The sequence below is a fragment of the Oryx dammah genome, unplaced genomic scaffold, assembly GCF_014754425.2.
Source record: "Oryx dammah isolate SB20612 unplaced genomic scaffold, SCBI_Odam_1.1 HiC_scaffold_29, whole genome shotgun sequence".
In the NCBI taxonomy this organism is placed as follows: domain Eukaryota; kingdom Metazoa; phylum Chordata; class Mammalia; order Artiodactyla; family Bovidae; genus Oryx; species Oryx dammah.
In genome coordinates this window covers 89,540,980-89,567,752 of record NW_024070213.1, presented here as the reverse complement: position 1 = coordinate 89,567,752, position 26,773 = coordinate 89,540,980, and the positions used below count along the sequence as shown (strand labels likewise).

At 53.9% G+C, this 26,773-nt stretch overlaps 2 protein-coding genes across 5 annotated transcripts; one reads left to right on the top strand and one right to left on the bottom strand.

Moving 5' to 3' along the window:
- Positions 1-1,690: 1,690 nt before the first annotated feature.
- Positions 1,691-10,254, top strand: LOC120858278 (keratin, type II cuticular Hb3-like). Its single transcript, XM_040234226.1, has 8 exons — positions 1,691-2,074; positions 6,003-6,211; positions 6,816-6,876; positions 7,702-7,797; positions 8,299-8,463; positions 8,674-8,799; positions 9,824-10,044; positions 10,215-10,254. The coding sequence occupies exons 1-8, from the start codon at positions 1,691-1,693 to the stop codon at positions 10,252-10,254; spliced, it is 1,302 nt and encodes a 433-aa protein (XP_040090160.1).
- Positions 10,255-12,706: 2,452 nt separating this feature from the next.
- KRT7 (keratin 7) lies at positions 12,707-26,566 on the bottom strand. 4 transcript variants are annotated; one of them, XR_005719820.1, is made up of 10 exons: positions 26,091-26,539; positions 24,508-24,719; positions 22,075-22,135; positions 20,788-20,883; positions 19,241-19,405; positions 18,013-18,138; positions 14,943-15,163; positions 14,503-14,570; positions 13,393-13,427; positions 12,982-13,020 (listed from the first exon to the last, which is right to left on the bottom strand). XR_005719820.1 is itself a non-coding variant. In XM_040234219.1 (9 exons), the coding sequence occupies exons 1-9, from the start codon at positions 26,415-26,417 to the stop codon at positions 12,863-12,865; spliced, it is 1,401 nt and encodes a 466-aa protein (XP_040090153.1). In that variant the 5' UTR covers positions 26,418-26,566; the 3' UTR covers positions 12,707-12,862. The 4 variants fall into 4 exon arrangements, 3 of the variants coding, with proteins under 3 accessions (XP_040090153.1, XP_040090155.1, XP_040090154.1); XM_040234219.1 differs by lacking the exon at positions 14,503-14,570 and having other exon boundaries at positions 12,707-13,020; positions 26,091-26,566; XM_040234221.1 differs by lacking the exons at positions 13,393-13,427; positions 14,503-14,570 and having other exon boundaries at positions 12,707-13,020.
- Positions 26,567-26,773: the final 207 nt, after the last annotated feature.

Genomic DNA, 26,773 nt, shown 5'->3' with positions numbered 1-26,773 from the left:
CAAAGCCTTTGACTGTGTGGATCACAATAAACTGTGGAAAATTCTGAGAGAGACGGGAATACCAGACCACCTGACCTGCCTCTTGAGAAATCTGTATGCAGGTCAGGAAGCAACAGTTAGAACTGGACATGGAACAACAGACTGGTTCCAAATAGGAAAAGGAGTATGTCAAGGCTGTATATTGTCACCCTGCTTATTTAACTTTTATGCAGAGTACATCATGAGAAACGCTGGACTGGAAGAAACACAAGCTGGAATCAAGATTGTCAGGAGAAATATCAATGACCTCAGATATGCAGATGACACCACCCTTATGGCAGAAAGTGAAGAGAAACTAAAAAGCCTCTTGATGAAAGTGAAAGAGGAGAGTGAAAAAGTTGGCTTAAAGCTCAACATTCAGAAAACGAAGATCATGGCATCCGGTCCCATCACTTCATGGGAAACAGATGGGGAAACAGTGGAAACAGTGTCAGACTTTACTTTTGGGGGCTCCAAAATCACTGCAGATGGTGACTGCAGCCATGAAATTAAAAGATGCCTACTCCTTGGAAGAAAAGTTATGACCAACCTAGATAGCATATTCAAAAAGCAGAGACATTACTTTGCCGACTAAGGTCCGTCTAGTCAAGGCTATGGTTTTTCCAGTGGTCATGAATGGATGTGAGAGTTGGACTGTGAAGAAGGCTGAGCACCGAAGAATTGATGCTTTTGAACTGTGGTGTTGGAGAAGACTCTTGAGAGTCCCTTGGACTGCAAGGAGATTCAACCAGTCCATTCTGAAGGAGATCAGCCCTGGGATTTCTTTGGAAGGAATGATGCTAAAGCTGAAACTCCAGTACTTTGGCCACCTCATGCGAAGAGTTGACTCATTGGAAAAGACTCTGATGCTGGGAGGAATCGGGGGCAGGAGGAGAAAGGGACGACAGAGGATAAGATGGCTGGATGGCACCACTGACTCGATGGACGTGAATCTGAGTGAACTCTGGGAGTTGGTGATGGACAGGGAGGCCTGGCGTGCTGCGATTCATGGGGTCACAGAGTCGGACACGACTGAGCGACTGAACTGAACTGCACTGAGGGCCCTAAATGCTACCCGGCCCATTGCGCCCCCGCAGGTGCTGTTAGGAACCCTATTTTGCACAGGAGGAAACAGGTTATTCACCTGTCCCAGATCGTGACAAGAATTTCCAGAACTGACCTCTAAGATGCCTCCCCTTCAACACACACACAGACACATAACACACTCACACAGAGACCTCGCAGAGCCGCACAGGCAACTAAGACCAAAGCTGCCCAGCCTGCAGGGCGGTGGCGCAGGTTGGTGGGGCCGGGGGTGCCTAGCTGCCCAGTTTGGGACTAGAACCAATGCCCCTGCGTTTCCCGGCCCAGTCCCGGCCTAGGGCCGCTGGCGCCGGCCCCAAGCCCGCAGCGCACGGCCGGCGAAGTTGAGCAGGCGCTACCCGGTCCCATAAAGCGCGCGCGGGCGGGAGGCGAACGCCGTTTTATGGAGGCAGCCGGGAGGCCCGGTTCACTTTAATTCCGGCTCGCAGAGGCTCGCAGCCCGACCTCCAAGCTCATAAACGAGTGGGCCGCGCGCTCCCCCTTCCGGCCCGCGGGCCGCGATATAAGGCACATGGTGGGCTTCTGGGTCCAGCTGCCCTCTGCCACCGCCGCTCGCCGCCAACGCACCATGTCCTGCCTCTCATCGCGCGTCTGCATCCCCCGCGGGGTCCGAGCCTTCAGCTGCGTCTCCGCCTGCGGACCCCGGCCCAGCCGCTGCTACATCACGGCCGCCCCCTACCGCGGCATCTCCTGCTACCGCGGCCTCACCGGGGGCTTCGGCAGCCGCAGCGTCTGCGGGGGCTTCCGCGCCGGGTCCTGCGACCACAGCTTCGGGTACCGCTCCCGCGGCGTGGGCGGCCTCAGCCCTCCCTGCATCACCACCGTGTCAGTCAATGAGAGCCTCCTCACGCCCCTCAACCTGGAGATCGACCCCAATGCGCAGTGCGTGAAGCAAGAAGAGAAGGAGCAGATCAAGTGTCTCAATAACAGGTTCGCTGCCTTCATCGACAAGGTGGGTGTCCTTGATCACACCCTTCCTGAACCTTCCCTTCCTGGGTGGGCACTCAAGGGTTAGTCAGGGTGCAGGAGATATGTGGTCCAAGTGAGCCCCCAGGCTGATGGAGGAGATGGACACACTTCCAGGGCACAGACAGACCAGAGAGATGAGTCTAGAGCAGGGGCTCCTGATTAGAGCACTGTTACTATATACAACCTCTGTCCAGACAGGCAGGGTCCCCATAGACAAGATCCCACCCTTCCTGAGCCTGGACATCCTGGCAGGACCTGAGAATTTACAGGCTAGTCTCCCCTGGAAGTTCATTCCTGGTGGCTCAGTGGTGAAGAATTTGTCTGCAATGCAGAAGACCCTGGTTCAATCCCTGGGTGGGCAAGATCCCCTGGAGTAGGAAATGGCAACCCACTCCAGTATTCTTGCTTGGAGAGCAAGAATACACAGAAGAACTATACAAAAAATATCTTAATGACCCAGATAATCACGATGGTGTGATCACTCACCTAGAGCCAGATATCCTGGAGTCTGAAGTCAAGTGGGCCTTAGGAAGCATCACTAAGAACAAAGCTAGTGGAGGTGATAGAATTCCAGTTGAGCTATTTCAAACCCTAAAAGATGATGCTGTGAAAGTCATGCACGCAATATGCTAACAAATTTGGAAAATTCAGCAGTGGCCACAGGACTGGAAAAGTTCAGTTTTCATTCCAATCCAGAAGAAAGGCAATGCCAAAGAATCTTCAAACTACCATACAAGTGCACTCATCTCACACACTAGTGAAGTAATGCTCAAAATTCTCCAAGCGAGGTTTCAACAGTACTTGAAATGAGAACTTCCAGATGTTCAAGCTGGATTTAGAAAAGGCAGAGGAACCAGAGATCAAATTGCCAAATCTTTTGGATCATCAAAAAAGCAAGAGAATTCCAGAAAAACATCTGCTTCTGCTTTATTGGCTACACCAAAGCCTTTGACTGTGTGGATCACAACAAACTGTGGAAAATTCTTCAAGAGATGGGAGTACCAGACTACTTTGCCTGTCTTCTGAAAAACTTGTATGCGGATCAAGAAGCAACAGTTAGAACTGGACATGGAACAACAGACTGGTTCCAAGTTGGGAAAGGAGTGTGTCAAGGCTGTATACTGTCACGTGCTTATTTAACTTATATGCAAAGTACATCATGCATAATGCCAGGCTGGATGAAGCACAAGCCGGAATCAAGATTGCAGGGAGAAAAATCAATAACCTCAGATATGCAGATGATGCCACCCTTATGGCAGAAAGCAAAGAACTGAAGAGCCTCTTGATGAAAATGAAAGAGGAGAGTGAAAAAGTTTGCTTAAAACTCAACATTCAGAAAACAAAGATCTTGGAACCCGGTCCCATCACTTCATGTCAAAAAGATGGGGAAACAATGGAAACAGTGAGAGACTTTATTTTCTTGGGCTCCAAAATCACTGCAGATGGTGACTGCAGCCATGAAATTAAAAGATACTTGCTCGTTGGAAGAAAAGCTATGACCAACCTAGACGGCATATTAAAAAACAGAGACATTACTTTGCCAACAAAGGTCCGTCTAGTCAAAGCTATGGTTTTTCCAGTAGTCACGTATGGATGTGAAAGTTGGACTATAAAGAAAGTTGAGCACCGAAGAACTGATGCTTTTGAACTGTGGGGTTGGAGAAGACTCTTGAGAGTCCCTTGGACTGCAAGGAGATCCAACCAGTCCATTCTAAAGCAAATCAGTCCTGAATATTCATTGGAAGGACCGATGCTGAAACTGAAGCTCCAATACTTTGGCCACCTGATGTGAAGAACTAACTCACTGGAAAAGACCCTGCTGGGAAAGATTGAAGGCAGGAGGAGAAGGGGACAACAGAGGATGAGATGGTTGGATAGCATCACCGACTCGATGGACATGAGTTTAAGCAAGCTGTGGGAGTTGGTGATGGACAGGGAGGCCTGGTGTGCTGCAGTCCATGGGGTTGCAAAGAGTCCGACACGAGTGAGTGATTGAACTGAATTCTCCTGGAAATGGGGAATGAGGACTGTTGATATTTTATGTGAGTTTCAGATGTTCCATTGAATCGTTAAATAACATCAAAACACTTGATGAGAAAATTCATCTCTTTAATTTATTAATTTAATTTATTTAATTTGATCCTTAAAATCAAGTGGGGGAAATCTCATTAGGTATAAATATGTCTTTAATATCCCTCTAATACTTGCTACTCTCATGCTTTTAATGAAAGAGAGCAAGCCTCAGCTTCAAAGCTGTCTGGGGCAACAGTTTCAGCTAGAATTTCATGCTTTCTGTTTTCCTCTTATGTATGCCTAGTGATACTGGTTTTATAGCTATGATGCTAATATAAAGTTACCCCTTTAAGCCCCATTTAAGTGTTTAGTGAAATGCTAAACCAATCCATTTGTAGATGAATCATGAGTAAAACAGGCAAAATCCTGAAGTTGGCTTGTGAAGGGCTCATGTTTGAGAATCACTGCCACCAGAGTAGTCCTCTGAGTGCACATAGAGGAGAAAGGAGATGGAGAGTTACGGCAGGACCGGCCCCAGCCCCCACCCACATTCCCCGAGAGTGGGTGGCAGAGCAGGAGTCCAAGCCTGGCTCTTCCAGACTCTCCAGGTCCCTGAGGCTAGAGGGTTCAAAGCTTGGGGGCCCAGCTCCCCGACTCCTCTCGAGCGAGAGCTGGCCCACTTCCGCAGGCACTCTATCCTGAGTGTGCTGGCGCTCACACTCGGGAAAGGTGGCCACGGAGTGGAGCAGAAAGGGTCCTGGCCCAGGAGTCGGCAGCACGGGCTCTGTGTCCAGTCTCTCCACTGATTCTCTGTGGGGTGCTGGCCGGTGGCTTCCCCTCTCAGCCCCAAGGCTGCGCTAGGTGCACTGTGTGTGCTGGCCGCAACTCTGCAAGGAGACGTAGGGGTCAGGACAGGCAAGCGACTCACCACCATGGCTCGAGCCCTGCCAGCTAAGACCCCCTAAAATGATCCCGCGTAATATCAGCAGTCCCCTTTCTCCATTTCTGGGAGCTCCACAGGGATTGCCTAGCTGCATTCATCGGGTTGGATGAAAGGATACCAGGCCTATAAAAGGCAAGACAATGTCCCAAATCCAGCTAAAAGAAATCTGAGAAGGGGAAAACTGGAGACCAGGGGGCCTGGTCCTGTTTGCTGATTCCTTTCTGGCGGCACAGTGATTGCTGCCGTCACATCTTTCCAGTTTGAATGATTTCCAGCAGAGGTTTGCATGCTTTACTTCCCTAAGCCCCCACTCTCCCTATTTTTGAAAATCATCCCCCCTTCACATTACCTGCCTGGCTTCCAGACACATAAGAGTGTGTGTCTCCTCACACAGGAGTGTGTGTCATCCTCCACCAGGCCTCTTCAGACCCCAGCTATCCTACTTGGTGAGAAACTGCCCTCTCCAACCTCCCTCCCCAGCTAAGAAGCCCTGCCCAGGCTGCCCATCCATTCAAGCCCCAGGCTGGCCACTGAGGACAGAGCTCCGCTGCACTGGTGAGGGTCACAGGGAAAGGCTTTCCTCTACTCTAACCCTCTCAACCCTCCTCTACACTCCTTTCCTCCAGGAAACCTTCCCTGATTGCCACTACTGTCAACCCCTATCTCTCTCCACCCCAACCCAACCCAGCACAACCCATATGCCCGTCAGTGTCTCACTTACCCCAGCCAGGCCCAACTGGACAGACCCTCACTCAGATTCGAGCAAGCAATCAGGAGACAAGGAGTCTCCAGCTGCCTCCTAAGGCCAGGAGAGCCCAGTAAGGACGATGCCATCCACCCACCCTCTGCCTCTGCACACCTTGCTGTGAGCTCCAGTTCTCTGGAGCTCTGCCTGCTCTTGCAGGAGGGCTGGGCTTATTGGCTCCTCTCACTGTTTCTCCCACCTCCCCACCAGGTTCACTTCCTGGAGCAGCAGAACAAGCTGCTGGAGACCAAGCTGCAGTTCCACCAGGACCGCGAGTGCTGCGAGAGCAACCTGGAGGCCCTTTATGAGGGCTACATCCAAACGCTGAAGCGGGAGGCTGAGCATGTAGAGGCTGACGGCAAGAGGCTGGCCTCACAGTCCAACCACATACAGGAGGCACTGGAGGGCTACAAGAAGAAGTAAGTGCATCGGGGAGGAGGCTGCAGAGAAAGGAAATGGGGTGAGATCAGAGCAGGATAGATTTGGGTTAGACCCCTAGATGAACTTTCCACTAGAAAGTAGAGAGTGACAGAAAGCCTGGGGGGAAATTTTTTTCTTTTCTGAGATGGGAGAGGAAACATTGGCGAGTCTGTGCTTCTCCAGCCACCTCATCATTCTGTGTTTATTTTATTTTGATTTATCAAGCATTTGTCTATGTTCCAGGTGCTGTGTTGGGCCCTGAAGATGGGTAAGGATAAGAAAGTCAAGAGGACAGGAAAGGGGGCACCTGAACTAGATCAGGGTGCCGCCGCCACCACCAGGGAATTAGCTTCAGGGACAGAAAGGAGGCCTACAAAAATGTGCATGGCACCCACCCTACCTCTAAAACAGGAAGAGCAGTGGGTGACATGGCTGGTTTGGGTGCCCATAGGAGAGGGATGGACACTTTTTTATTCCATGACCACGTCCAAAAGATCCAGTTCCTGGAATGTGTTTGTCTGAGCCTGCCTTCTCTTTGCTTCTCTTCAAATCCCAGCCTATTGAAACTCTAGCCACTGAAACTTGTGCCCTTTTTGTCCCCAGGTATGAAGAGGAGGTGGCCTTAAGGGCCACTGCTGAGAATGAATTTTTGGCCCTGAAGAAGGTGAGTGGCCCCAGAATACACATCCCACAACTCAGAACCGTGGACAGAGGTGGAGGGGGCACTCTGTGATTCAGTGAAGCTGTGACTTCCCTGGAATCACACAGCCCAACCTCTCCCCTATTTCTTTCTCCAAATGTCCCAGTGCTCCCTGAGTGGCTCTGGCCATCGGAGCGCAGTGCTTCAAACAGGACAGTCTTCCACCAGCCCAGCTAACTCCCGTCTGCCCAATGGCCTCTCACCTCCTCCTGCTCTGAGCCTGGCAGAAAACAGCCACTGCATAGATTTTTGTGAACAGAAGAGCACCTGAATGCTTGGGGATGGCTCCATCCTTGGCCAGCAACGGCTGGGAAGTGCTGGCATGAACAGAGCTGTTGCTCCTCACCTCTTAGGACTTGACTCAGCAACACCGCTCTCAGTACACGGAGACACAGACCAAGCAAGGGTCTCGCCCTGAGTCACATTGGTTTGGGAGCAGAGTTGATCCCTGGGATGACTTCTAACCACACATCTCTAGATTTCTTTCCATACCATTCCAGAGCAGGGAGAGGTGGATGAGCATTAGAACTGAGCTATTTTACATCAGATCCTACGTTTCATGATAGTGCCTTCTAGAGGGACCATCCTAGTACCGAGGGGAATGCCTGGAAACACCGGGACACCCAGACCTGCTCTTGACCCCTCAAAATGAGTAAAGGACTTCACTAACACCATGACACCAGGCACCAGAACAAGCAGCTAAGGAGGGTCCAAGGAGTGCGCCCTCCCTGCTGGGGAGAGCTCTGTGCTGTCTCCCCACTGAGACTCTTGCTCCTCCCTCTCCTGTAGGATGTGGATGGCGCCTACCTCCATAAGTCAGAGCTGGAGGCCAACGTGGAGGCCCTGACCCAGGAGACTGACTTCCTGCGGCAGATGTATGAGGAGGTGAGGGGCCACAAATCAGCTGGGCACCAAGGAACAGGGCAGTTAGACACTGGAAAGTACTTGCCAACATTTGGCTCCTGGTTTGGGGACACAGGGCAGAGTTGAGCGACCCGATGCAGGTTTACTGTCAAAAGGTGAAAGGCATAGCTTCATGTCTTATTTGCCAAGCCCAGACAAGCTGGTGCTCCCAGTTAGTGTAGTGACAATTATCACAAATTTCAAGTTCTAGTCCTAGATCCAAAGGATCAAGACAGGAGGCCCTGAGTGAAGTCAGGTAAGCAGGCCTCAGAGCTGGACTCCTCTCAGCCTCAGGACTCTGGTCCTGAGGAGCACTGAGAGCTTCCAGGGTTGAAGAGGAGATGTCACTTTTGATTTGGGGTTTCAGACAGTGAGGCTGTGGAAGAAGCAGGGGCAGGGCACAGGAAAGGAGGTGAGAAAGCGGGCTGCCTGGAGGGGGGCTGTGGTCCAAGGGGCTCTTAACACTCCCCCACTTCCCCTCAGGAGCTCCAAGTTCTCCATGCCCACATCTCAGACACCTCGGTCATCGTCAAGATGGACAACAGCTGGGACCAGAACATGCACAGCATTGTGGCTGAGATTCAGGCTCAGTATGAGGACACTGCCGGTCGCAGCCAGGCCGAGGCTGAGTCCTGGTACCACAGCAAGGTGAGTGGTCTGGCAATCCCTTCCCAGAACAGGGATGCTAAATCTGAAAGCATTAGCGGGGTGGGGAGGGATGCTGAAAAAGCATTGACCTTTGTTTGGGTGGGCAAGGGAAGGGCAGGCAGCTCTCGGGATGGGGTACAGATGTGCAAGCTGTGGAGTTCAGTTGGATGGCATATCCTGTGTTTCATGAGCATCTGTGCTTCCCCCCAGTGTGAGGAGATCAAGGCCATGGTGATCCAGCATGGGGAGACCCTGCGCCGCACCAAGGAGGAGATCAGCGAGCTGAACTGCATGATCCAGAGGCTGACGGCTGAGGTCGAGAATGCCAAGTGCCAGGTACAGGGTCCTGGCCCACCCTCTGGTGTAGAAAGAGAACAGGGTTGGCCTGAGGCAGGGAGATTGAAGTCAGACACCTTGCCAAAGTGTGGGAAAAGGAGCAACTTGAAACTTCAGGCAGGTCCCCCTCCATAGACAATATTCTCCATTCCTCCTGAATGTGGGTTGTCGGGGGAGGGCTATGGAGGAGAATGGAATGACCTGGTCTTTCATAGTCTCTGAGGCAAAATGTGGCAGAGGAAATAGCACAGTCTGAGGAGCCGGAAACCTATGCTTTCTAACCAGCCCTGCCACTAGCTCATTAAGTGATTTGGGGGGCCCATTTCACCTCTCTGGCCCATTGTTTTAGGTCAGTGATCACACACTGAGATGTCCCCAGAGATTAGTGAATGAGCGAAGCAGGCTGTACCAAAGGCACTGCTGCTGCTACTGCTGCTAAGTCGCTTCAGTCGTGTCCGACTCTGTGCGACCCCATAGACAGCAGCCCACCAGGCTCCCCGGTCCCTGGGATTCTCCAGGCAAGAACACTGGAGTGGTTTGCCATTTCCTTCTCCAATGCATCAAAGTGGAAAGTGAAAGTGAAGTCGCTCAGTCGTATCCGACTCTTCACAACCTCATGGACTGCAGCCCACCAGGCTCCTCCATCCATGGGATTTTCCAGGCAAGAACACTGGAGTGGGGTGCCATTGCCTTCTCCAACCAAAGGCACTAGGATTTGGTAAACTGGAAAGCACAATGGGCAGAGCTCACCAGATCAAACTGCGACAGGCCCCATGGAAAAGCAGGCCCAGTGTGGTCAGATCCTCTGATTTTCCAAGAGAGGCCAGGAATGTGGGTTTATACGTTAAATTTCAAAAAGTTAAGGACACTGTGCCAACATTCCCCAAAAGCACTAATTTGCAACCCCTGAGCTAACAAACCAGTAAGGCCTCTTCTTCCCCTGACAGTCAATGGCCAGTGGATACCTGGTCTCTGACCCTAAGTCCAAAAGAAGGGGACTTAATAACCTTACCCTCCCCCCGAGAACTCCAAGCTGGAGGCTGCAGTGACCCAGGCTGAGCAGCAGGGTGAAGCAGCCCTTAACGATGCCAGCTGCAACCTAGCAGGGCTGGAGGAGGCTCTGCAGAAGGCCAAGCAGAACATGGCCTGCCTGCTCAAGGAGTACCAGGAGGTGATGAACTCCAAGCTGGGCCTGGACATCGAGATCGCCACCTACAGGCGCCTGCTGGAGGGCGAGGAGCAGAGGTGAGGACCACATGTGTGCAGAGGATATCTCTTCACCCTCCAACCTGTGTTCAGCCAGGAACGTGTCCGCATCTTATTTACATCTAATTTGCATCAAGATTATTTGGAGGAGGAAATTTGCTGGTTCTGCTCTCCCCAACTAATTTTTGTCTCTTTCTTCTTCCCACTAGGTTGTGTGAAGGCATCAGTGCTCTGAATGTCTGTAAGTAATCTGTACTGTGGGTCCTGAAATAAGAGCCTGGGGTTCCTGGTGGGCAAACTTTTTGCCAAATGGCCAAATAGTAAATATTTTAGACTTGGTGGGTCACGCGGTCTCTGCTCAACTGCTCTGCTTGTTGTAATGTGAAAGCATCCACAGCCATAGCAATACTTAACAGATGTGATTAGGTTTCAATAAAGCTTTATTTACAAAGACAGGAGGCCCTCAAGGGGCCACAGCTTAAGACCCTGAAAGGAAGGAGGGGGGTGTGGCAGTGAATGATTGTGCTGCTTAAACAGCTGTTCCTGCCTATAGGGAGGGCCTGGTCTAACAGTTTTTCTAGGATGCTTGAGGTTGGACTATAGGAAGGAGTGTCCGGGTATGATGGTGTTTGAGGGGGAAGGGGGAATAGAATGGAGGGAAGGGGCTCTGAGCAAGCGAAGAATGGGGGGGCGGGGGGGACCTCTGGCTAGCAGGCAGGAGCCGCTGACAACAGCCTTGCACGAGGACTGAGCCACAACCTTCTCGCCCCGCAGGTGTCAGCAGCTCCCGCGGCGGGGTCGTCTGCGGGGACCTCTGCTTGTCTGGCTCCCGGCCGGTGACGGGCAGTGTCTGCAGCGCCCCGTGCAGCAGAAACCTGGCGGTGAGCACCGGCCTGTGCGCGCCCTGCGGCCAGAGCAGTGGCAACCCCCGCCTTGTGCGCTTTGCATAGCGCCTTCCGCTTTGTAAATCCACCGCTCCGAAAGCCAACCGTACCTGCCTCGGGCGGCGGCGGGTCTTGGAGCTTCTGGAACTAGCCGGTTTGACCTGCCCCAACGGCTGCTTTCTCCTCCTGCATCTGTCCTCCGGCTTGTCTCTTCATTTCTCTCAGGGAGAGGGGCGGGCTAATCGCCCGCAGAACTCCGCCGGGCTACTTGCCCCGACCCCCCACAGTCCGAATGACCGGTTTCCTCCAGCCCTGGGCAAAGAGCCCATCCTGACTCGGGCTGCTCTGGGAGCTTGGACGTCCGTGGCTTCTAAGGGACAGACTGGCCCCAGGGCGCCTCCGGCGCTTCCTAAACCCTCCCACGGTGCCTGAGTTTGCGTCCCCGGGGTGGGAGGAACAACTTTATGCCCCCGCCTCCCTCCCACTCTCTCCCTGGTGCTTGGCCTCCAAGTTTCCCGTTAAGCTCATGACTCAAATATAACGCTCTCTGAGAATCTCCCTACACATGTGGACTGCCAGCTCCGTTTCTGCCCTCTTCCAAAGGAACAGAGGAACTGTTCTAAGCAAAGAGGGAGAGAGAGCTGTCTCTAAGGTACCCTACCCCTAGGACCACACTGTACATCCTGAAGGGTACCTGGGGGTGTCCTGCAGCCCCCAGAATCCAGACACACGGAGGCATAAGGGGGAGCTGGGAGGGAAGCGAGAGGGGCTGCAGGGAGGAGTGTTAGCCAGCAGGGGAGGGTCTCATCACATGTGGCGGCCGAAACACCAGTGGTCCATGTCCTTATTCCCTCACTCCACTCCCACCTCAGTACACGAAAATTCCTGACCATGGGATCAAACACACAGCCTTCACCTCTTCCCATAAACCAACACTCCCTAGATAGTCCCCTCCAACCCTGCCCCCACACCCACCACCACCATCACCTCCAGGGAATCCCAGTCAGAGACCTCCTACGTCCCTTTCAGTACCCAAGATATGAACTGCTGTCGATCAGAGATGGATACCCCCAAGCACAGACCCCCAAACACCCCACACACTCACAGACACACACACCACGTCAGAGACCCTGACACATACAGACGTCCCATCAAGCAGAGCCTTAACATACCGCTGTCCTCCCCGATCCCCACCCCATCAGGGATCCAGATCCACAGCCCGTCCCTGGGTGAAGGGGGTGAGACAGCCCCCTACCAGGGATCCAGACTCTGGGACCCCCTCACCCTAAAGTCCTCCCAAACGCACACAGACTTCCTCCCACTGCCATCACTCCCACAGAATCCCAGAACCCCTCCAGGACCTCAGACACACACCATCCAGGGCCCAGGGCCTGGCCAACTCAGCACCAGGAAGGGCTGAATTGCCAGTTGGCTGGTCCACCCGAAACCCAGGCCCAGGGCAGCTCAATGTTTGTGGTCTTCTCAGCACTGAGGAATGTTCTCTGACAGCACAGGGCATTGGCAGGGGGAGGCGGTGTACAAACAGCCCTCCCACTCCCTCAGCAGGAGAGGAGTCCAGTGCCCACTTCCTGGCAGAACCAGAACTTCCAGGGCTTTCTGGCTTGTTCAGGAGAGGAGCTGGAATCAGCCCCCGCCTTGAGAGGGGCCACGGCCTCACTCTAGGTAAGAGCCAGTTTCCCTTGAGCAGCGCCCCCATGTCACCAGTGTGCTCTCCCAGGGTTCTCTAGAGCCCTTCGCTCGCCACACCTTCCCCTCTGGGCCTAATGAAGCCAGGATACCAGGTGCCAGGCAGGGGCTCATCCAGGCCTCAGAAAGCAGCTGCTTTATTGGAAGCTATTCTGATATCTTTTTTCAAACTGTCTTGCAGTTCTTGGGATGAAGGGTGGGACCAGGGTTAGGGGTCTCCTTGCGAATATAGGAGGAGGGGGTATGTATCTCCCCACATCCAGGGCTCAATTGCGGGGGCTCCTGCTGGTGGCAGATGTGGTCCTCATGGAGTAGGCCTTGAGGGTCCCAGGCCCTCCACCGCTGGAGAATCTCAGGGCATTGTTGCCCATGGTTCCCCCAAAGGTCAGCCGGCTACCAGAGCCGCCCGTGGAACTGACCACAGCTGAGAGAGAAGAGAAGAGGTCTCCATCAGTGTGAGGCCCACTACCTGAGCCCCCAGCCTCCTGCCATAGCTGCCTGTTTCCCTCCCTCTACGCACCACCCTTCCCCTACCAACAGCCAGGGGTCAACCCAGAAGTAGCCCCAGACAGAGGTGAGGGCTGCTCCACACTGCCCCTGCTCCACCCTGCCCTCATGCATGGCTTTGCTGGGCTGTTGAGCCTGTCTGGATGGAATCTCCAGGCACCTGCTGAAAGCTGTTTAAGAGAAGGAGGCTCCAGGCCTCCGTGAGGCCAGGTCTTCAGGCCAATGTGCCATCTAATAGACCCAGCCTAGTCTGGACAGCACAGGTGATGGGCCGTAGCCAAGGACTTACAGATGTTCACGGCTCCTACTCCATCTCCGGTCAACCTGGGGGCAGAGGAGAGACCTGTGAGGGCTGCTCTCTCCTCAGCACTGGAGGAGGCACTCCTGCACCCCTCCCTCCAGGCCGCAAGCAGGACTTGTTCATTCCTGTGTCCCCACACATCCAGCCTTCCTGCAGCCTTTCACTTCTGGCTACAACAATCTTGGGAATGTCTCAGAGCCTCCGTTTCCTCACTTGCAAATGCGGTCTTAGCCTGTCCCAACCTCACAGGGTTGTTTGTGAGGGTTAAACTCATAACTTACCTAAAGCCCTGGGCACAAAGGATTCTATAAATGGTAGCTGCTGCAACCCACTCCAGTACTCTTACCTGGAGAATCCCATGGAGGGAGGAACCTGGTAGGCTACAGTCCATGGGGTCACAAAGAGTCGGACATGACTGAGCGACTTCACTTTCACTTTCACTTATTGTTTATGTAGATGGCTGCCTCCCTTAACCAGATCATAAAATCCTCAAAGAAGGCTGTGGCTTATTGATTCCTGCATCTCCAGTCACCAGCATGGGGTCTGGCACATGCTAATTACTTAATATGGGTTGAAATGGTTAATGCAATGTAAGTGTTGACTGAGTGAATTCAGCTACAGTGGGAACTGCGAGGGGAAGGAGGAGGCAGCGGTGGCTTTACGCAGCTTGGGGAGCTGAAACAGGTCTTGTACTGGAAATTAAAAATCTATCCGAGACAGGTATGTTTGTTCTGTGACTCATAGCCCCATTGCCACCAAGCCCTTGGCCATGAGGATGAATTTATGCTGCAGGGAGGAGGGAAGGCCTCAATTTAGTGGAGCAAGTGAAGGAAGCCCAGCTGACCTCAGCAACCCCAAGTCCTAGAAGGGGATAGAGCAAAGGGCAGGGGTAAGAGAGGTAGACACTAGGAAGCTTCCAGGCCCCTTATCTGTTGACAAAATGAGTCAATCAAGCCATCAAGGTATGAATGCAACCCAAGTTTACGGACATAGGTTTTGAGTCTTGTGTGAAGAATTTCCTGTAAGACTAACCCAGCCCAGCTTCATCACAGGCTGCAGGTAAGCATGCAAATATCTCTGGGGACAGGGGAAATTTACCTCCTCACCGTGCTCAGTCAACACCACATGAATTAGCCCTCAATTATGTCATGAGAAGCAGACTGTTGCCAAGGAAGATGGTTGAACCAGGAATCAGCAGAGCTCATAGTGGCTCTGTCCCCTCAGTTAATAAAACTAACCAGTTTCCCCTCTGTACACTCAGAAGTCAATAATACCTGTCTTGCTTACCCGATGTGTTCTGAGAATCAAATAAGATGACCTTGTTAACACACAAAAATGCTGTTATCAACTTTCCCACTGAGCTTATACCACAAGGTCTTTCCCTCCAGAAAGCCATCAAGGGCAAAGAAGCAAGCATTATCTGTACCCTCCCTGCACTTCCCATCCTCAGTGCCCTGCAGAAGGAGGGATACAGAAAATGCTTGCAGGCGGATGGGTGTCAAGCTGCAAGCCCCACTGACCAACTTGTATGTCCTTACCGGCTCTCCTCGCCCTCCAGCAGCTTGCGGTAGGTGGCGATCTCGATGTCCAGGGCCAGCTTGACGTTCATGAGCTCCTGATACTCCCGGAGCTGCCGGGTCATGTCCTGCTTGGCCTTCTGCAGGGCAGCCTCCAGATCCTCCTGCTTGGCCCGTGCATCCTTGACAGCCAGTTCCCCACGCTGTTCAGCATCGGCAATGGCGGCTTCCAACTTGGCGCGCTGTGGGGAATAGCGGGGCTCTGAACTGGGGTTGCAGGCCTCATCAGTCACTGCCTTCCTGCCTCCCCATCCTGCAGTGAGCACCTGGGCAACGTGCTTACTGTGGCTTCACTGGCATCAGCCTCCTTCCCCAAGCACCAGGGAATCCCAAGGGTTTAAATCATGGGCTTTGAGGGACTTCCCAGGTGGTCCCGTGGTTAAGAATCCACCTGCCAGTGCAGAGGCTCCCTCCCTGGTCTGGGACGGTCCCGCACACCAAGGGGTAACTAAGCCAGGGTGCCACGGCTACTGAACCCATGCGCCCTAGAGCCTGTGCTCTGGAACAAGAGAAGCCACGCAATGAGAAGCCTGCACCTCACCACTCGAGAGTAGCCCTTGCTTGTTGCAACTAGAGAAAGCTTGCGTGCAGCAACTAAGACCCAGTGCAGGCAGTAATTAATTAATTTTAAAAATATGGGCTTTGATACCCAATGCCTAGCTTTCAGTTCTGGCTCCACCTCTTACAAGCCATGTGATCTTGATGAATCAACCCTTCTAAGCCAAAAGTCTCCTCTTTTCTAAAATAACAGTAATCACGGTATATAACTATAGACGGGAATAGCTCAAGTAATGAAATGAAATGATACACAAGTCCCTGGCACAGTGTCTAGTATCCAGTAAGTACTTAATAAATGCTATTATGAGTAAATGCGATTCTGATTTATAAATGCTCACATACCCGACCCCTAGCTGGAGGAGCCCCAAGGCCATGGGGTTCTAGTGTAGTACTCAAATTTCAGGCAGCTGACCAGGCACCTTTCAGGTACCTTGAAAACAGGAGCCATTTTGCAACAGGCCCAGAACAGGGAGACTTGGAGCACAGAAATGCTTCCTGGAACCCCTAGACTCCAAGTCAACAGCCCGCCAGGTACAGATAGGGGTGGTGTGATTCAGAGGGACCTGAGCAACAGCTGTCACTTCCTGCCTGGCCTTAGTGTTCCCTTTCTTGTGGCCCATCCCCCACTAGAGGAGCCTATATAGTGTGGGCGGGGGGGAGGTGCACTCAGCTGTGTCTGACTCTTTGCGGCCCCATGGACTGTAGCCTGCCAGGCTCCTCTGTCCATGGGATTCTCCAGGCAAGAATACTGGAGTGGGTTGCCATTTCCTTCTCGAAGGGATCTTCCCGACCCAGGGATGGAATCTGCATCTCCTGCATTGACAGGTGGACCCTTTACTGTTGCACCACCTGAGAAGCCTGAGCCGCCCCTTATTCATTTCCAAGGGCCACCATCCCATCCCCTAGCCCAGGGCTCCTCCTCCTTCATTCTCACAACCACCTTCTGCCCTCAGATCCTCTCCCCTCAGTGCATGCACTCTGCCTCTCTGCCCGATCCTCCCAATCCTGCCCTGGAGGCTGGCTGACGCCCTTGCCCCCATCCACCGGTCAGCATCCTCCCCTGTCACATTGGTGCCCCCTTGGCAGGGTCATTCCACTGCCTCTGAGCCACAGCTTCAGGACCTGAGCCTGCCCTGATGTGTGAGAAGAGAACCAGACGTGGGAGAAGCTGTGGGGTTCGGGAAACTGCCGTTCGTTACTCTGTGCCTCCCCTCCTGGCCTGGATGCTGGCTCACTGCACCAGTGACTCATGGCTCCGAATCTGTGCCAGGAGGAAGCTTCCATTCTCGCCCACGTGTAAACAGGCCTGCAGGGCTCCAAGGGGAGGACATTTCTGGGTAGGTCACCCTCACACCCCATCCCCCAGCTGTCATCCACCAGCTTCGTTCCCTTCCCACTGCAGATGCCTGCTGAAGCCTAGCCGCCTCCCCGACTTCCATGCCTTCGTCAGATCTTAGGGGACCCTTTCTCATCAGTGGCCCCTACCCCAGCTTCACAGGATCTCCTTGCATCAGTCTGTCTTCTGACACCTGTGCCCTACTATGTGTCAGGTGTGGGAAGGGAGGAGCAGCGAACCAGATGGAAGAGGGGGCCCAGCTCTTACGGCATTTTTAATATCCCAGTGGAGGTGAGGGACAATATTTACTTACACTTAATTAATAAGACTTCCCTAGTAAGTCAATGGACTTCCCTGGTGGCTTAGACAGAAAGAATCTGCCTGCAATGTGGGAGACCTGGGTTTGATTCCTGGGTCAGGAAGATCTGCTGAAGAAGAGAATGGCTACCCACTCCAGTATAAGATAGAACATTTCAAAGAGTGTTAAGTGTTTCAGGGATCTTCCCACAGACTGCTGAGAGAGTGGCTAGGTGGCTGAGGAAGCCATCTCTGAGATGAAGTCTTTTGTCCTCAACAAAAGACGATGAGAAAGGGGCACGATGTGCAGAGCTGGGAGAACCACATTCCAGATGGAGGGAACACCAAGTGCAAAGGCCCTGAAGCATGAAGATGCTTGGCAAGCAGCATCTCCAGCAAGCGGCAAGAGCACGGCCAGAGAGGGAGCGGTGGGGAGTGAGGTCAGCAGATGTGGCGGGGTCTCGGGAGTCACGGTGAGTTGGCCCCAGACCCCGTGGCCCCCATTCTCAGATATACATTGCACCCAGAGCTAGGTGCAAGAAGAGGGCTCAGAACTAATGTGGTAATGTGGTGGTTCTCGTCTGGCCGGCAGCCTGAGGCTCCCTCCACGAGCGCTATGCCCTGCTAGGACTCCTGTTCTCCCTTTGGCCAGACCAGCACCTGGCCAAGGATGTTTCATCCTGGAGGGCCCACAGGTGGGTCTGAGAGGCTAGAGCTGCCCCAGCCTCATCCCCAGGGCAGCAGGGGCAGGACTTGTGCCCCTGCCTCCTGCCTCTCATCCTGAGCCTAGTCCCAGCTGGCTGCCCTTCACCTGCCCCAAGGACAAGCACTGGTGCCCACCTGGTTCTTGATGCTGTCGATCTCAGCCTGCAGCCTCTGGACAGCCCGGTTCATGTCCGCAATCTCATTCCGGGTATTCCGGAGGTCGTCCCCATGCTTCCCAGCCTGGGCCTGGAGGGTCTCAAACTGGAGGGACCACACAGAAGGGTATGGCAGGGGTGGGCTATGATTACAGGGGGCTCATCTTCTCCCCACCCAAAGAAGGCCCCAGGTTCTGAGTGACAAGGCCTCCCAGCTTATCGTGCCGGGGAGGGACAGTCTGACTCCCAGCAAACTTTACCCGACGCCAGAGGCCAGACTCCTGGACAGTGGGGTGGGGCAGAGTTCAGCTTCCTCCCAGCCAGGACTGGGAGGACAACGATGGCTCCCTGGACCCGTCCCCACTGATACCAGTGCTCTTCCCATTTCCATCATGTCCTAACGCTGGAGAACCACAGGAAGTCTGAGAGCCTCACCTGTTAACCCCTTCATCAGCATCATCCACCTCACAGATGAAAAGCATGAGTCCCAGAGAGTGGAAGGGACTGCCTGAGAGTCACACAGCAAGTCCTTACTGACATACCTGTGTTCTCACGTGCACCATGGATGACCCCCTATATCTGCAGAGATAGCACTCTACACCCCTTTTAAACCCTCAGGCTCCCTCCCTCAGTTACCCCAGCACCCCCCACCCCACCCCAGCCCCACCCATTCCCTCAGCACCTGCCCTGTCAGCTGCCCTGCCCTCGCCCAGTGCGTATAATGATTAAACATAATCTGGAGCCCTTGGATCCAGAATCTGGTCTCTGCTCTTCCATTCACTACCTGTGTGGAGCTAGAAAAATCACTTAACTTCTCCATGCCTCAGTTTCCCCACCTGTGAAAAAAGGATAATATTGCATACCTAACAGGCTGTGCTGTGGGTTATATGAGTCAATACAGGTAAAATATTTCAAATGTTGCCTAGCACCGTGCTTACTCGCCAAAGTTCAGCTATAATAATTATTACTCCATGTCCATTTCCTCTGCCTTGCCCCCTACATCAGGCTGGAATCTCTCCCTGGGCAGGTGCCTGGCCTTCTCTTCCTCTTCTTCCCAGGACACTGGAGACCCCCACACACTTAATCCCTGGTGCCTGTCAGCACAGTGAGACACAGGCCCCAAAGGCTCGAGACAGGGTGAGGAGTAAGGGAAACCACCACCCAGGACCCTGCCAGGAAGAAAAAATATGCCTCCAGTGACCACACACCTTGGTCTGGTAACAGGCCTCAGCCTCGGCCCGGCTGCGGTTGGTGATCTCCTCGTACTGGGCCTTGACCTCAGCAATGATGCTCTCCAAGTCCAGGGAGCGGTTGTTGTCCATGGACAGGACCACGGACGTGTCTGAGACCTCAGACTGCAGCTCTTTCAGCTCCTGTAGGGACCAGATGGAGCATCAGGGCTTGGGTGACACATTCCTGTCCCCACGCCCATCCTGGGATCCCTCGCACTAGGGAAAGATAAAAGGAGAAGAGGCCAGAGTGAGAGCGAGTAACCAGGCAGCCAGAGGGCACAACAGACCCTGCACCCACTAAACGGCTCCACCAGCCCTGGCTCCCAGAGGAGCCCATCAGCAGCTCGTCAAATCAAAGAGTCTGGTGGGATCACAGAGGGAAAAACAAGAGACAGAGTGTGCTGAACTGCGGTAGTCCTGGCTGTGAGTTGTTCTGCGGGTTGAGCTCTACGATGATACAGCCATATTTATGGACAGGGAACTACATCCATGATATACAGTTATGTAAAAAAGGCATGATTCTATTTTATTAAATATGTATACTTCTGTATCTTTATGTATATATATACACATACAGAAAGAGCCTGAAAAGGTAGCTATCAAGATGATAAGAGATGGTATACGAAGCTTTTTTTCAGTTTTATCCTTTACTTAATTTTCTAGATTTTTTGCAATGAGTATGTATTTCATAACAAGAGGAAAATAATTACATATACATGTATACACACACACACACACACACACACACACACATAACATAAAGACCCACATAAAGACCCACAATGAGACTAGGAGGGCCCAAAATCAGCTTCAAGGATCCAGCCCCCGAAATTAACACACGTGGAAATTCTCTCAGAGATGCAAATGGAAGCTGGATGTTCAGGTAAAAGCAAGACTGAAGAGAAGTAAGAACTAGTCTATAGTTTGCCTCTCGTGTAACTATGTCCCACACCAGCCTGATGATCAACATACTGTCTTCTGCCTAAGGCCAGAGCCTCACACTAATGGGATGAAGTGGGTTTTGACCCCCTTCAGGGAAAGGATCTGGAAGCTCAGGGCAGGGCAGGAAAGGAGATGGGAGGGGCAGGCAGAGAGAGAGAGGCTGGGTGGTGGGCATAAACCCTCAGGCACTCCAGCCTCTCCTGACCTGGTTCCCCTGCCAGCCCACCCAGTGCACCCATGAACCCCATCACAGCCCAGATCCCTCAACATCCTCCTGGTTTCTTCCAGCCCCTCCCAACCCCCCTTCCTTACAAATGGTCATCCCATGTCTCTAGAAGGCCAATTTTGACTGACACACACCCTCACCCCCCATCTTCACCCCCCTGCTACACTGCCTCAGCTCTTCCTAAGCTCCTCGCCCACCACCGATTCCTGAATCTAGAAAAAGTAAAGAGCAGGGTCATCTCCCCTACATGCACCCAACACACACCCAGACTGACCCAGAGGCAGAGAGTGGACCAGATGGCCCCCTGGCTAGGACATGTAGGATGTGGCATATTTCCCACCCCTGAGGTCTTCACCTGCTCATAGAGGGTCCTGAGGAAGTTGATCTCATCATTCAGGGCATCCACCTTGGCCTCCAACTCCACCTTGTTCATGTAGGCAACATCCACGTCCTGGGAGGGGTGGTGGCAAGAAGAAGTAGATGGATAGCATGTTCTCAGTACGTGAAACATTTGGCAGCCAGTACTGTCCAACCCCAGGACCAAACCCCACTGCCCTACCAAGAAACATACAGCAGATCCATGCTGCCTGACCCATCCACAGCAGGAAGTTCCCTCCAGTGGACCCGCCCAGGCTTTGAGATGGACATTATCTCCACTCATCCCCAGGACTGGAGGTGCCTTCTCAGCACTGACAGCCCAGAGCATTCTGAAGCCCCAAACCTAGCGCTTCACCAGTTCCTAAAGGCTTTAGTGGTTTAGACACACCCCCGGCTCTGCCCTCTAGTGGCTATGGCACCTTGAACAAATCACTACAACTCCATGAGCCTCAGCTTTTCACTAGTCAAATAGGGGAGCATGAAATCCTGCAGACTCTAGGATATCACACCCGGAGATGAGAAATCTCCAGCCCAAATGTGTAACTGGCAACTTGGGTGATGCTGAAGCAGGCAGGCCACAGATAACACCACAAGTCCAGATGGTGTCTGGGCCCCATCCTCTGCTGTGGGTTAGCTCCTGTGGGGAGCACTCACTTCCACTCATCCCTGAATCTCCAAGGGCCCAGCACTCCAGGGCAGGTTACATTTCTGTGGATGGGCCTGGGACACTGAGTAAGTGTACTTTAAATCATAGTCTTAAGTCAAGCCCTTATTCCTAAGGCCTTCCAAACAACTTGCACACCTCCAGGTATAGGAAGGCTCACTCTGCCTCAAGGCAGCCCATTCATTCACTATTTCAGGCCTACCATGTGCCACCCTCATTCATAACTGAATGTTCTAACTGATAGAACACTTACTTATTGTGGGGTTGCAATTGCCCTCTCTAACCTCCAACTTGTAGTCTTAATTCTAATCTTTCCAAGCCCAGAAACAAGTCTACTGACTTGCCACACACACACACACACACACACACCACACGCACACACACACACACCACACGCACACACACATACATGCACACGTTATAGCCTTATAAAGGGCCTGGCTTTCAAATCTTTCCTTCTCCAAGCCCATCATTTCCCTCTTACAGACCCAGCCAGACTCTGACCACAGGTCCCTATTGGTTGCTTTGGTGAGAGGCATGTGGTCCCCGGGCCCCTCTGTTTCTACAGTGTCCCCTACCCTCCCTGTATGCCCCCCTCACCTTCTTCAACACCACGAATTCATTCTCAGCAGCTGTGCGACGGTTAATTTCATCTTCATACCTGCAGCAAAGAAGGGAAGCATGGTGTTGGTGCAACTCTGCCTCTATCCCCTCATATCCAAGTGTGAAGGTCTGCCGTGCATCACCTTCACTCCCTCCTTAATGACACAGTAGCTCAGTTGGTAAAGAATCTCCGCAATGTAGGAGACCCTGGTTCGATTCCTGGGTCAGGAAGATCCAGTGGAGAAGGGACAGACTACCCACTCCCATATTCTTGGGCTTCCCTGGTGGCTCAGCTGGTAAAGTATCCACCCGCAATGTGGGAGACCTGGGTTCAATCCCTGGGTTGGGAAGATCCCCTGGAGAAGGGAACGGCTACCCACTCCAGTGTTCTGGCCTGGAGAATTCCATGGACTGTATAGTCCATGGGGTGGCAAAGAGTTGGACACCACTGAGCGACTTTCACTTTCACTTATGACGCAAAATGTCCCTGACTCATCCATATGGCTATTCCTAGGACTATTCCTAGGGGGTGGGGGTGGGGGAGCAGGGAACATATGTGAATGAAAGGACAGAGGCTGCATATCCTGGGAGTGAGAAGGCAGAGAACAGCCATGCTTATGGACCGCTTCATATGGCCCTGCCCCGTTACATGCTTCCTGCGCATTCGCTAATTTAGTGTCCACAACAATCCTGTTAACAATTGCTGTGACTCACAGGAAGAGGAACAGAGGCGCTGAGAGGCAAAGTACTCTGTGCAGTCATCAAGCTGCTAAGTGCAAAGCCCAGACTTGAAGCCTGGTCATCTGACGCTTGAGCTTAACCTGCTTAATCCCATTGGCTGAGGGTGAAGAAGGGGCCTGAAGAGGAGGAACCCTGTGGACTCGGGAAGAAGAACCAGGTCCCAAGTAGGTGGGGAGCCCCCATCCCTACTCTCACAGCCCCCCTCCCATCCTTCTTTCTCTCAAGGAGCCAGCCCCTTGTCCATAGAAGGACACCAGCAAAGCCGGGCACAGAGCAAAGAGGGCAGCTGGACCTGGCCCAGTGTTTACTAGAGGATTCAAAATAGGTGTCGGAAACTGAAACTCAGCAGTGCACACAAGCTTCTGGAGAACAAGAGGAGCAATGTGGGGCAACTTCAGTGGGGAGCAGGATGCTCGGGTAGGCAGAGGTCCTCCAGGAGACCAGACCCCCAAAGTCCACTCCCCCTACCCCATCCTCTAGAATAGTTAGAAAAATATCTACAAGGCTGTCTGTCCATTCGTGCTGTGCCGCTGGGCCCAGAGGGTACACGGATGAGGGCTCCCTGGGCAGCCGCATCAGGACCCCTCCCCACATCTCCTTCCAGCTCCTCCTTCAGCCTGGTCCGGAGCTCAGCCTGGGGCCCCAGGAAAGTGCTCTGGGGCTTTGGCTGGGGGGAGCATGTGTGCACACATGCAGGGCAGGGGAGGCCTGGACAACAGGGGCTCACAGGCTGTCTCAGGCCTCCCCTGCCCTGCACCTGTCTGGTTCTACCTGCTGTGGGATTAATCCTGTTGCCTTAGGGAAGTTGGGGGAGGGGGGAAGGGGGAAGGGACGCTCCCTTCAGAGGCCTTTGTTTGTTCTACCTCCAGTCACAGGAAGTGGCCCTGCTCAGGCTTAGTCATACACCCCCAGGCAGAGCACAGAACTCCCTCATTACCCACCCCCCACCCTGTGCCCCCAGGGCAGGGATGCCCACTCAGCCTCTGGCTTTGGTTTCTATTCAGTGAGAACAGCGGGCACCTCAAAGGCCTGCCCTCAAAACCAACCTCCACACTCCCTGCCCCTCCTCATAGCCTCCTTTCTGGTTCCTGCTCTGGCCAGAAACCCCTATCCCCACCCCCACCCCAGCCTCTGCAACCTCGCCCATCACTCACAATGATCATCCTCTCTGCTTCTTTCCTCAAGTTGGCTCCATGTGTGGAGTCAGGGCCCCCAAAGCAAGACCCAGCATTCCCAATGATCTACTCTGCAGTCTTAATCAAGTCCCTGCAACTTGCTGGACTCTAATCCTCACAGGAACAAAATGGAGTTGTTCTAGAATAATCTGAGGGTCATACAAGTTCTGATGCACATCTGTCGTAGGATGCTTCTTGCCCTGCCGTCTCCTGGGCCCTGGTCAGGCTCCCAAAGGGAACAGTGTGGATCAGGAAAGGGTTGAGAGAGTTCTTTGGGAATAAGTCGAGAGAAAGGACCAGAATGACTTGGAAACAGCCCCCAGAGACAAAGATAAGAAAGGGGAGGAGAGGCAGGGAACCTGTGAATCAAGACCTTCCTTCCCTTGAGGGAGTTATTGTACCGAGCAGCAGCACCCCCTGACCTCTGACCCCCGAAGGATTATGAGGGGGTGAGCTGAGAGGGGCACACTAGCCCAGGACACGAATCCCCACAGGTTGCACTGGGGGACCATACTTATTCTTGAAGTCTTCCACGACATCCTGCATGTTCCGAAGCTCCCCCTCCAGACGACCCCCATCCAGCTGCAGGGCCTCTAGCTGCTTCCGCAGGCCAGCAATCTGGGCCTCAAAGATGCCCGGGAGGCGGTTGCTCTTGGCAGACTTCTGCTCCTGCAGCAGCGTCCACTTGGTCTCCAGCAGCTTGTTCTGCTGCTCCAGAAACCGCACCTAGAAGGAGCAGGGGGAGGGACTCATGGAGGGCAGACTGTGCCACTCAGCGCAGCTGGGAGGGTCTCCCAATGCGCACCTAGCAGAAGCCGCATTCCCACTGGCTCTTCCCCCAAGCTGGGCCTCTAGCCCTTGGCCCTCTTCTCCAGGAAGCCCACCCTGAACAAGCCTCTCCTCCAGGACTCTCTGTCTCCAGTATATCCAGGGCTCAGATCACTGACATGTCCCAGTGCTTACGCTTTAGGGTCTCCTTCCTCTGCTCCCCATCACACCACAGGTGATGGTCTCCATCACCCTCTGGAAAGGGCTGCCTCCCTCCTATCTTCATCCTGAGCCTGACTTGGGCCCCCTCCCTTCAGGCTGGGACCTTATCTCTTCCTCTCTCAATAGCCTCCCTTCCCCTCTTCCGTCTTTGTCCAACAAGGCCTCAGGACAGGATGCTAGAATCAAGCCAGTGTAAAAGGAGCCCTAAGAAGCACCAGTATGACTGGTGGTGGGAAGCCAGCCTCCTCAAGACCAGCCAGTCAGGCAGCAGGACCCGGGGGCTGCAGCTAAGTAGCAGGGGGAGGAAGCCTGGGCCTGGGGCTTCCTGTGGAGGCTGCCCCAGCACCTGATGTGTATGGTCTGAAGGGTGAAGGAGAGGAGGAAATGGGGGAACAGAGAAGCAGAGAGTTACACAAGGCAGGAGAGGAAAAGCCTGCCCCAGGCCCAGGGAGGAGGCCCTGGCCCTGCTCCAGGGATCTAGCCCTTAGTTCCTGGGTCCAGCCCCACAAGTCTGCACCCCCATCTCCATTCCCCACTCTTTTGGGACCTGAACAGCCGAGAAAAACACCTCCTAAATGGCCCTTGTGCCCTCAGTGGGCTCTCTCCAAGGGCAGGAAGAGCCTCACTTCCCACCACCAAACAGAGGGTTGGAAGACCAGGTAGGTGGGGCAGCCAGGGTTGGGAGCCTCCCTCTCTCCAGCCCTTTATTTCCAGCAACGGCTGGAGAGGACAGGTGGAAGGGTTCTCAACCTACCCCATCTCTGACTCCACACAGCCCCCTCTCGGAGAAAAGGGCCCAGGGAAAGAAGTCCAGGCCCCCAGAGTTTGGAGCTCTAAAACTGGCCTTTAAAAGCAGCCCAAGAACTCCAGGTCACAGGACAGCCCCTGGCACACATTCTGGGAGGAAAAAGCAGGTTGATTTTGGTAGCTTGCCAGAAGAGAGAGGCTGAGGTTGACAAACAGCCACAGGATTCATGGGGAGGGTTCAGTCCCCGATATCGGAGGAAAGAGAGCTGGTACCAGCCCTGCCAGCGCCCGGCTCACGTGTGGCACGGCGGGGCGGCTGCTGGGGCCTGGAGCCTGGCTCCTGGCAGTGAGGGAGCTCACCTTGTCGATGAAGGAGGCAAACTTGTTGTTGAGGGTCTTGATCTGCTCGCGCTCCTCCTCGCGCACCTGCTGGATGGAGGGGTCGATGTCCACCTGCAGCGGGGTCAGCAGGCTTTGATTGATGGTGACCGCGCGGATGCCGGTGCCCACGGGGGCCCCGTAGGATGAGCGCGCGGCCACTCGAGGCCGAGAGGCGCCCAAGCCATAGAGACTGCTGCTGCTGCCGAAGCCGCCGGGGCGCACCGAGCTCAGGCGCACCGGAGTGCCACGGCCCGGGAAGGCGGCGGAGCGCGAGCTGAAGACCTGGGAGCCGAAGTGGAGCGACATGCTGAGCTGGGTCTGGATAGAACGAGCGGCTAGAGACAGGGGGCTGAACTCGCTGACCTCCGGCCAACAGGGCCGCTTTTATCCGCTACGCGCGAGCGGATCGGTTTACACAGGTAGGGGCGGGGCTGGCCGCGCGCCACCTTTCTCTGCCCGCTGGCCCCTCCCGGGACCGCGCTTCCGCCCTCCGCGCGGTCCACCTGGCCGAGGCTTTCGGTCCCAGCCAGGGCCAGTCCAGACTGGGGAGGGGGGCTGTAGACCCCCAGACCCCTTGATGCAGGCGAATGCAAAAAGCGGTGGAAGACAGCGGGCCCAATCAATCTGAGGGTCAGGGGAGGCTTCCTGGAGGAGGCATAGGG

Excerpts from the sequence above, each read along its gene's own strand:
- LOC120858278 (XM_040234226.1), top strand. The coding sequence starts at position 1,691 with ATGTCCTGCCTCTCATCGCGCGTCTGCATCCCCCGCGGGGTCCGAGCC. Across the intron at positions 7,798-8,298 it reads TGCGGCAGATGTATGAGGAG|GAGCTCCAAGTTCTCCATGC; the intron begins GTGAGGGGCCAC and ends ACTTCCCCTCAG. Across the intron at positions 10,045-10,214 it reads CTGGAGGGCGAGGAGCAGAG|GTTGTGTGAAGGCATCAGTG; the intron begins GTGAGGACCACA and ends TCTTCCCACTAG.
- KRT7 (XM_040234219.1), bottom strand. The coding sequence starts at position 26,417 with ATGTCGCTCCACTTCGGCTCCCAGGTCTTCAGCTCGCGCTCCGCCGCC. Across the intron at positions 18,139-19,240 it reads AGGCCTGTTACCAGACCAAG|TTTGAGACCCTCCAGGCCCA; the intron begins GTGTGTGGTCAC and ends TGGTCCCTCCAG. Across the intron at positions 15,164-18,012 it reads TCGACAGCATCAAGAACCAG|CGCGCCAAGTTGGAAGCCGC; the intron begins GTGGGCACCAGT and ends TATTCCCCACAG.